The sequence below is a fragment of the Takifugu rubripes genome, chromosome 1, assembly GCF_901000725.2.
Source record: "Takifugu rubripes chromosome 1, fTakRub1.2, whole genome shotgun sequence".
NCBI classification, from domain to species: Eukaryota; Metazoa; Chordata; class Actinopteri; order Tetraodontiformes; family Tetraodontidae; genus Takifugu; species Takifugu rubripes.
This window is the reverse complement of record NC_042285.1, coordinates 5,165,509-5,175,608: the sequence shown is the minus strand read 5'-3', so window position 1 is coordinate 5,175,608 and position 10,100 is coordinate 5,165,509. Positions and strand designations below refer to the sequence as shown.

The 10,100-nt window shown below is 46.1% G+C and overlaps 1 protein-coding gene across 1 annotated transcript; it reads right to left on the bottom strand.

Moving 5' to 3' along the window:
* Nucleotides 1-5,456: 5,456 nt before the first annotated feature.
* On the bottom strand, nucleotides 5,457-8,654 carry LOC101066767 (C1q-related factor-like). The gene is made up of 2 exons (XM_003961184.2): nucleotides 7,689-8,654; nucleotides 5,457-6,525 (listed from the first exon to the last, which is right to left on the bottom strand). Exons 1-2 carry the CDS (start codon nucleotides 8,322-8,324, stop codon nucleotides 6,346-6,348), a joined length of 816 nt encoding a protein of 271 aa, XP_003961233.1. The 5' UTR covers nucleotides 8,325-8,654; the 3' UTR covers nucleotides 5,457-6,345.
* Nucleotides 8,655-10,100: the final 1,446 nt, after the last annotated feature.

Here is a 10,100-nt window from a genome sequence, read left to right as displayed (position 1 = left end):
TTCAGCAGAGATTTCACATTGTGTCCCTCCCCACTCACACACACACACACACACACACACCCAGGTGGAGAACAGATGCAGAGTGTGGACTGAAGACTATCTATACCAGCAAGTGTGGCGCCTCAGGCCCAGAGTGGCAGCCAAGCCTCAGTCTGAATTTAAATTGGGTTTAAGTCTGAGGGTAAAAGGTAAAAGTCCTGCCTCGTTAAGATGTTGAAAGGGTGCACGCATGCCGACACAATCCGGCACGGTTTTTTGGATGTGGCATTGTCACGGCGGGCAGAGGGAGGCCTCCGTAATCTTGAAATCATTTTCAGAGAGATAGCCTGTGGCCCCCGCGGCGTGCGTTGACTCTTGCTGGGTTTTCATCGTGTCCCCTCCCTGCCCCAGCGCCACCGGGACAGGTAAATCAGCTCAGGGGAAGATTTGATTTTTGGACAGTTGGTGGCCTGAATTAATTTGCAATAACAATTGCATTCCTTCATTTTACTTAAGGGTCTCCTGTTTATCTCCAAAATGAAAAGTCCATGTATTGCCTCAGGGTGGCAAACTTTAAATATTAAGCAGGGGACAAAAAAGAAATCTTATATTTATATATAATTTTTTTCCCCAGTAAAGGCCTTTAAAAAAAAAAAATCTGTTGGGGCCAGTGTGAATGTAAGAGTCAAAAGTCTTTCAAATGTAGCTCCACTCATATCCGCGTGCCTTCTTTTCACTTGACTAATCTGTGTGGGTGTTCACGCGCCACGCTTGAATAACTTTCCTCTCACTGTGCTGTCTGACTTCAGCTCAGCACGGATGGAAAAAAATCCACTGATTTATGATTCTGAACAGCGCGGTGTTGCATTTATGTACACCGGTACGGTGAGCGTAGTGTTTCGCCTTTACAAATACACCAATCGGGTATAACGAAGTGATCCTGGGCCAAATAATGTGTCAGCCCCATTTTTGCTGCCCAAACCATCCCGACCCATGGCAGAACCTGCAGTTTCCCAACCAAGCTGTCTAAACTGGCTTGCCTTCTTTTCATAGTACACCCTTGTGCCAAATGTTGGTCACGTGAGCATCAGCAACCCACGTGATGTAAAACAAAATATGACACGTCAAATCAAGCAGCCTTCTTCCATTGGACCGTGGTCCAGTTAATCCCAATTCTCATACACTGATTTTGTCAGAACCACCATCACCTTCTTTATCGTTTAGCTACAGTAGCTCCTCTGTTGGATCCGGTGACCTGGGCCGACCTTTTAATTCCCAGATCATCGGGTCCCCCATCAGGTCACCCTGTCTCCAGTTAACTACCTTTCTTAGACCAATCCTGATAGAGACTGACCACTGGGAACACCACAAAAGAGCTGCAGTTTTGAAGACGATCTGTGCCAGTTGTCTTGGTATCAAAGTTTGGCGCTTATTAAACTTGCGCACATCCTCAAGCAGTTGTGACCAACTCCAGTCCGCGAGGTTCATGGTGGCGCCGGGTTTTGTGTCCAAGCGGGTAGACGGCACTGTATTTCTGTTTGTTGCCTGGTAGGACAGAAAACCCGGCTCAGATGAGGCTGTCAAGGACTGGATTGGGGCACCTCGGTCCTAACGTTTGCCTAGTTTTCCTGCTTCTAACACATCCACTGATATACCTGATACCTCAGGTGCCTTAATAAAGTGACAATAAATGGAATTTATATTGCAGGATGTAAAAATTGATGGACCCAGAAATATGGCTATGTCAAAACATCGAAGAGTTCTGCAAATAAACCTCCAGCCCAGTGTGATAAATTGATGCAGAGATAAATAGAAACAGCCCCAACCAATTTCTCTTTACACACTTCTTTATTTAATTGAAAGATTTTACTATTAGACCTGCCAATCACAGCTGTTCTGCCAAATCTGCAGCTGCAGATGACCTCCTTTAGGTCTGACGTCAGCAAGACACCTTTGAAGCAGGAAAGGTTGACAAAAGCCGCACAACAGAATGGCGAGGAAAACTTTTCTTCAAAGAACAAGGTGAAACAGAGAAGAACAACATCGTACATCAGGTCACAGACTCATGCAGCGTGATTCCAATGCAGAGGATAAACCGGCCCGGGTAACTGCAGTGCTCTTGAACTCCGACATCTGGTGTCATGGTTAGGAAGGGGCACTTGCAGAGCCTCTGCAGCCCCTTGTCAGGCTGCATCCACAAAACTGCGTTAAGGTAAAGAGACAGGCGACACGCCAGCGGAGCATCCCCAGCTGCATGACTCAGCCTGTCCTTCTGCGTTAGACTGGACCCAGTCAGAGCCACAAGAGGGCGAGGACGGCGGTATTGAGTCACTGACACGCTGGACAGGCCGCAGATTCGAGAGCAAGGCGCGGGCAAAGAAAGTGGGGGGTGGGGGGCATGTTGTGTCGGTCTTGCAAAGAATGGGATAAAGTGCCCATCATGCATGCAGGCTGGTCTCACAAATAGAGAAGAAGAAGGCCAGCTCTCTTGATGCTCCGTCCTGCTTGGCTCAAGACTGCTTCCTGTTTGGGGAAACAAGCACTTTTTCCCTCTCTAGAACTTTAAAAATTGATCTATTGATAGTCCACATAGTCTAGCTAAAGTAATTATCATACGCTTAGCATTTTCAAATTGTGACACATTTAACAGGAAAAATTCTAAAACTGAAAAAAAAAATACTGAATGAAATATAGCTCCAATGAAACTTTAGTGAGATCTAATTAATTGAAACTCTATAGGCGTATGCTCATTTATCTGGACAGATCATTTCTCCCTGGAGCATCGGCTCCATGTTGATGGCAACACTAAATAAACTGAGTGATCTCATCTTCCCCTGGAGTTTAGTGGTGATAATCTTAATTATCATGTCAGGTTTAGTAATTTCACTTTCATTGATGATTTGGCTCTAAACAAAAGCCTGAAAATCATGTGGCTGTTCCGCTACTTGCAGTTTTATACCTGTTTAGCATCTGTTAGCATTGGAATCTGAACATTATGAATTTTCTATAAAGTCCCTGTTGCTATGATGACACTGCCCAAAAAGTGCTGGTTGTCAAAATGAAAGGCAATGTTTGTTTTTTTCTGTTTGTTTTTTTAGACCTCTATATTGTTTGATCTTGTGACATCATTTTATCCACTTTACCAATCTATTGCTTTATGAACGGTTAACTGCTTTATTTTTAATAGCTAACTTTTTAAAATTGACTTTTTCTTGTACTCGCACTCCCTCTTGAATGAGTCAGGATGCTTCTGTAGACGCTTCTGTAGTGGTATTGACTGGTTTTAGCTACCAATGCTAGCAAAAACAGCTGAGCAAAAGCCTTTCTGGAGGTGCTCTTCTAGTTCTCCATCTTATTATCAACTCATAACGAGCCCACTTCTGTGTGTGCAGTATCTGGGTAGGTGGAAATGCAACATATCAGATTTGCTTTTTCACAAAATAACATATTATTTTTGTACATTTCAATGTCACTTCTGGTACCTGGACTGAATAAGGGGAATTTCTGGGAAGAAAATCCCAGATGAAATCTAATACTAAAATAGTTACCAAACACTACTATTTATACACGAGCACAAAGGGTAATCCAGCTCATCAGTGCATATGACTAAAGTTTAGATGCCCTGCAGAGTAAAGCGGGGATGTTCAAGATAACAATGCCAAGTAGTCATTAACGTCACATCCCACATGGCTTCAGAGGATGTTCTCTCCCCAAGCCTAGTATTCTCCTGTCTCATTTAAGGACACGTGTAGCGATGCGAAAATGGGGCTCTGCAGTCGTCTGATAAGTCCGCACGCCTTAACAACTGGCCCCAGCAAATGTCAGGTTGAAGCCATCTCGGTAAACTGATACAGGAAAGGTGGGAAAATTTCCTTCAGTTACGTTTGCATCGGCTGGAGATTACCGCAATTAAAACCACTCCGTGGTGGAGACATAATCTTTCAAATCCCTCCACTTAGGACATGATGAAAAGAGGTACAGTAGTAAATCTCAAAATATCCCTACGGCCAAGTCCAAGAAACGAAGCTTACGTCAACAAAAAGAAGCTTAAAGGGCTTTTCAGAGGAATGCTTATCTTCAAACCCTGTACCCCGCTTTAAGTCTGAGACGACACTAGAGGAAATACAAGTCAAAGGTTCAAGTGCTGCATAGTCCAGCTTCTGTTTCATCATGGAATCAAGTGCCCAACAGCGGCTGTTTGGGTAGGTTGTTCAGCTAAGTCGCCATCGCAGCCAAACACCCCCAGGGAGGGGTTTGTGTCACTTACACACAATAGCTGAAGCGAGGTTTTGTAGTAGGAGGTAAAGAAGGTTCACGGCAGGAGAAGTAAACAACGTTATAACTAGGGGTTTGGAGCTTACCACTGTTTCCGGTTCTGACTCCGACCTTGATGGGAAACAATCGATTGCTGACAAAGTCGTAGGTTTGTCCGCATCCTCGCGATGTGATGCAATAATTAGTGTTATTTACATGCGTGGTTAAGACTAAAGTGCTAATTAGACCCTAAAGAAGACAGTTGTGAGGGGCGCCTGCTTTTTTTCGGATTGAAATCTTCATTTAAGCATCCTGTGAGACTGTCTTCCCCCTCAAGGACTTACAGCATTGTACAGATGTTGCGGACTTGCTGGCAGCCTCCAATGGCAGCAGTTACAGCGGCGAAAGCTGTCCCTCTTGGTCCCGGGGGCGTTTGTCTTTGACAGTCTGACATGAAGTTTCTAATCTGACGATGTGCTCATGCCCCCCGCAAGAAGAAAGCAGCCTGTGCCAGTACTCAGTTGCCCCCTGGCTGGAGTGACCCTCTGCTCAGGCACAGACCTTCAGTCTTAATTGTATCTGGAGGAATTCTGCTGTCTTAAGCTTAAGTTTAGACCGGGGGTGGGTGAGGGGGGGGTTGTTACTTTCCTGCACAGACCAGTTAAATAAACAGAATGTCAGCATGGCAGACTAATGCTGAAGTAAATTTTTTTCTAAGGTAACCCTGGGCTGGCATTCAGCTTTGGCAGCTCTTGAGAACGTGTGAATAGGAGTTTTGGTAGTATTCCTCCCACCCCCCCCCACTTCATCACCCTGTCAAAACTTTAGTTCCCCAGCTCTCCGGCAGTTCTGACCCACGTCAAAGGCAAACAGCGTCTGGATAAGTTAGCAATATCGATGTGAGTACTTAAGAAAAGTGTGGAAATAAATTGTTTTTACAGTTGGGCCCCAGAAGCTATGTTCCTGCCTCTGACGCTGGTGTCACTGCCATCACAGCAGAGCCTAATTTGCCCCGATTACCTTCCAGCACTGATCTAAGCTTTCTCATGAACACCCGTCTCCTGACGCTCCCCCGCTAAATCTCTGCCACTGGAGGAAAAGAACAGCGCACCATTCTTTGACAATGATACGCAACAATTTCCACCTTCGTTGGGCATTGAATGCACCCCCCCCACCCCTGGTGATCGTGTCTGTGTTTGGTGTTTGGAGAACGCTGATTTCACTGGAAAACACCACTTTAATGTCACAAGGATTAACACACCGGCGGAAAAAAATAAAGCAACGACAAGAATCACTGACAATTCAAGTGGAAAAGACACAGAAGTTTCCGACGACTGTAATTAACTTTTTCTTTTTTTCCTGGCAGTTTGGGCGCACACAGAACAATTTGCACGGTTGTCGCATGCACAAATCGACGCAGAGTAAGGTGACCCGAGTCTTTCAGCAGCTAACAGACGCGATGATGGTGTACGTACACGAATTTGGTGAGACTCCACGACTCCATTTCAAACATACAGTTTGTGCACGAACGACAGTACAAATATAATACTGTATATAATATGTATGATATAATATTCCAACTCATCACAAGACGCGGTATATTTCGTAACACTGGCATTCAGAACAAGATTCATATCATTTTGGCACTCAGATTAGCGTGGCGTGGGAGAGAAAGCGTCTCTCCAGTCGCACCATCCTAAAATATGAACACCATGAGGGAACTTAACGGCACATTTACAAACACTGGTGGGGCCACAACTGCTGGGCTCCCAGAATTTTTATGTGAAATGACAGCTCGGAGAAATGACGGCGAGGCCTCTGCCGCGTCAGAATCGTCAGCCCGCCTCGGCGTGACACATGGCATGACTGTCACGTCTCTGGGGTCCGTCCGAATGGCAGCCTGTTCACAATGGATGTGTGATGAGGAGGTAGATGGTTACCATTAACCGCGGATCCACAGTTTCAGTCACCGTGTCGGTGTTTGACCATAAAGAATCGATAGGAACAACCTGACTGGGGATCCGTGGCTACGGGCAACATGAACCGTGCTGCAGGAGCCCGGTGAAAGTCAGACACCGACCGTCCTGGGGGACTGAGACCTTACGCCCGTCTTCAGTCAGCGTAGAGGATGAACCCTGAAAAGGTGCTGTATTTGTTGCTGTTGCCCCCGTGAGCTTTGCCCCCATCCAGCTTAATGAAAACCTCGTCGCCTGCATCCAAATGAAGGATGACGCTGTTGCTGGCGTAGTCATAACTCTGGTCCTGGTCCTGGGCGATGGCGCTGGCCCTGACCTGGAATGACATGCACACACAAGACCGATGAGGCCGCCGATGCACACTCATTTCTGCGTATTTTGTGGAGGGAACGTGGAAGCTGATTTAAAGCATATCCTCGAGTATCTCGATATTCTCCTGTGACTCAGCCGAGAGGGTCGGGCTTGATTCGCTGCGCCTCTGAGAAAGGATAGCAGCACCCTCCCCTCGTCTTCCACTCTTGCGGTGCACCTTTGGCTGGAGCTATGAAAAGGTCACGTCTTCCCAAATACAAGTGATGACTGAGGGTGTTACGAGCTGCTCTGCGTACTCACCCACATTGTGTAACGTCTGGATCTCCAGGATCAACTTCCTGCATAAATCCTTCCCGTATTTGGGGTTTTATTGTGTTTAATCTCAGAACAGACGATGATTGTGGGAAATCTGTCGGAGCTGACTGCAAACAGGTGAATCATTTTGATGGAAACACACAACTTTCTATCTTATCACACTGATGCTACGTACTAAAGCTACGCTAAGGCATTAGTTTTGAGCTCCAGACTCGCTGCATTAGCGACAGCGTGCAGGTGCACCACAGCCCGCAGCCTGACTCATCTGTTGGTAGGAGGTTCGGATTTACACGGTGTTTGATCAACCTCAACACTTGGGGCTTGAAAGACATTACAAATTTACCCATGGACGTGGTAAATATCAGGATTTGATTCTGCGAAGGCCCGAGCCTGACAGGCGCGCCGATAACACACACAGGCTCATCGCGGCTCCGCAAAGTTTGTTGTATTTCAAAGGGCACCAGCTTTGAACTAGCCACTACCTCGGGCTGTGTTTTGATGTGTGCAGAGTTGAGATAGCGCCGCGCTCCTTGCACTCCCGCCGACGTGCGCATCATTGGACGTGCGAGACGCGCCGATACACGATCTGGCAGCATGCCACTTTGCGTTGTCATTACACTAGACGGTGACACCATTTTATCGTGAACCTACAATCAGTGTCCACGTGAATGCACTATTGCTCATTTCCAAGCGCCAGCTCTCTGGTTTCAGCCTCCCGAGAAGATTTTGAGGCGTGCGATTCACAGTTATTCATCCATTCATTGAACAACAACAAAAGTCCTCCTTGTTTCCATCTTATCACCAGCGTGTCAGTAAATATTGTTGTCACTGTGCAGTAAAAGTGTTACCCACCAGACCGTTCTTGATCAGGTCAGCCCACATACTGGTGCCGTCTCCTCCCCTCATCAGCACGTTGTAGATGAAGAAGTAGGTGCCTGGAATCTTACAGGTGAACTTTCCAGTCGCGCCCTCGTAGTTGCCGCCGATATTTGTCACCACATCGTCGAAGCGTAAAATATCGTAACCTTCTTGAGGGTTTCGTAGTCCTGCGTAAAAAGCCACCCGGGGTGAGGTGTTGTACGTGGTTGTGCTGACTGTCCCTTTGCCTCCTAAACCCAGAATCCCAGTCCGTACAACATCTACACTTGCTCCGGGTGGTCCCTTCGGTCCTGGTGGGCCAGGCTCTCCAGGTGGCCCCGGGGGTCCGGGCTTGCCCGGACGTCCTGGCCTTCCTTGCGGGCCGTAATCACTGTAAGTTGGCAGGGGTGGTCCGATACTGTGATCGCTCACATCTGCGTCTTCGTCCACCTGTGGGCTTGAGATTGCTGCGTCGGTTCCTGGACCTACCGGGCCTGAGCTGGGGAAGGGGTCACAAACCATCCGGCAGGTGCCCAGCATCTCGAAGTGACTCCCGCTGTCCGCTGCACTACCTGTGCTGACCGAACTCACCAGCACAGGGATGAGAATAACCAGGACCAGGACCAGCATGACCCCTACAGCAGCCGCCACCAGGGTCTTCCGTCCGATGCTCAGCCGGGGAAGGGGCTGCGCAGCCACCGTGGAACTCTCCGGGGTGGAAATGGTGACAGTGAGGCGTGCGTCCACCTGGTAAAACACAGACACACTGAGGATCTCCGGCAACGCGCGGGGAGTGCTGGTCTGAGTGGCTGCCAAAGCGGTATAGGAGTAAGGGAGAGGGAGTGGAGCAGGGGACTAGAAGTGATGAAAAGGAGAGAGAGCTAGAGGGAGAAGGGAGGAGAGTAAGAGGAGAGGAGAAAGGCAGTAGGACAGAAAAGGACAGAAGGAGGGAAGGAGCGATGTGGGCTAAGGAGCTGTTTGAGTCAGAGCAGAGGAGAGCGCTTTGCGATGCGTAAAACAAGAAGTCCAAAGAATTCACGCAGTTCCACAAATTCCTTCCTCAAAACACTAAATTCTAGGCTGTGATTTTGTGCACTTAGATGAGGCAGAAAAGGGACCAGACGTCAACAGTTCTGTTAACTATTATGAATGAGCCGTTCTAAATATAGGCAATGGATCATGCTAACAAAGATTAACCAGCCTACTCGAAGATGTACTGATGAAAGTCCATAACGCAAAGCTGTTCTCACTCCTGATTTAAGTAGGTGGGATTTGTGTTTCAAGTGACAAAATACCCTTTTGGTGACTGATTTGATGGGTTATCCTACACCAAATAACACTTAATGACATGCCAGTATGGCGTCATAAAGAAACGCAGTTGCTGTAGGGGAAACCAGTCCTGCAAGTCTGACACTTGAACTGATTACAGTTGAACAGTTACAGCCTGGTTTGGGACTGAAGGTGACACACCTTAGCGAAACATGGACGCTAGAATAATTGTAAGTGTCATTCTTGTTTGACATGCCAGTTTGGAAAGTCCCCTTGTTATATATATATATATAGATATATAGACAACGTCTCGTGCTCTTTGTAATTTTATGCAGCATATATCTACACATAATGTCTAAATAAACAAACATACACTATTGTAACAATAATTTAAAGCCATTTTCTCTAAATAAAATCAGAAGAATCGAACGTCAAAGGCTGCTGTGTTTTGCATATGGAGATTTACTGCCGCCGTGTGGCAGTTTAACGCACTACACCATTTAAAACCGACAAAAACACCCTCTGGTTTTATTTCAAATCCAGATTGAAAGAAACACTCAAACTATATGAAATTATTTAATCGATTCAGTCAGGTTTAACCGCCGTATGCTGATAAACTTGGCAAGTTAGTTCTCGAAGTAGATAAACAGAAATAGAAGTTCTATTTTTAACTAAATTAAATTAAATTGATATAAGACCAACCTGAACTTGCTGCATAAACAAACTAATTTTTGTTGTTGATTTCTCCTCTCTTTTTATTAATACTTTGTATGTTTTGTTACCCTATAATCTCCACTTGATGGCGCCAACTTTGCTCTTTATAGTAGATTTTAGCCACTTAAAGAAAATAGAACGGCAGCACTTTAAAAAAAAAAAAATCTTACAGAAACTCTAACAAGGAGCATCAAAAGATTGATTTTGCGCAGGTTTAAATCTTATTTTCTATATATATTTTTAAGTTCTTACAGTTAATGTAGGACGACTTATTACAATCACCGTCTAAAAAACAAAACACAACAAAACAAAAGAAATTCTCGCTATGGAGCTTTTATCACGTCCATCTTGACCAGCCCAGCTTATATTTCAGCACGGACATACCGGATGCCTTGTCAGTAATTGGAGAGCGACGGAAATGAA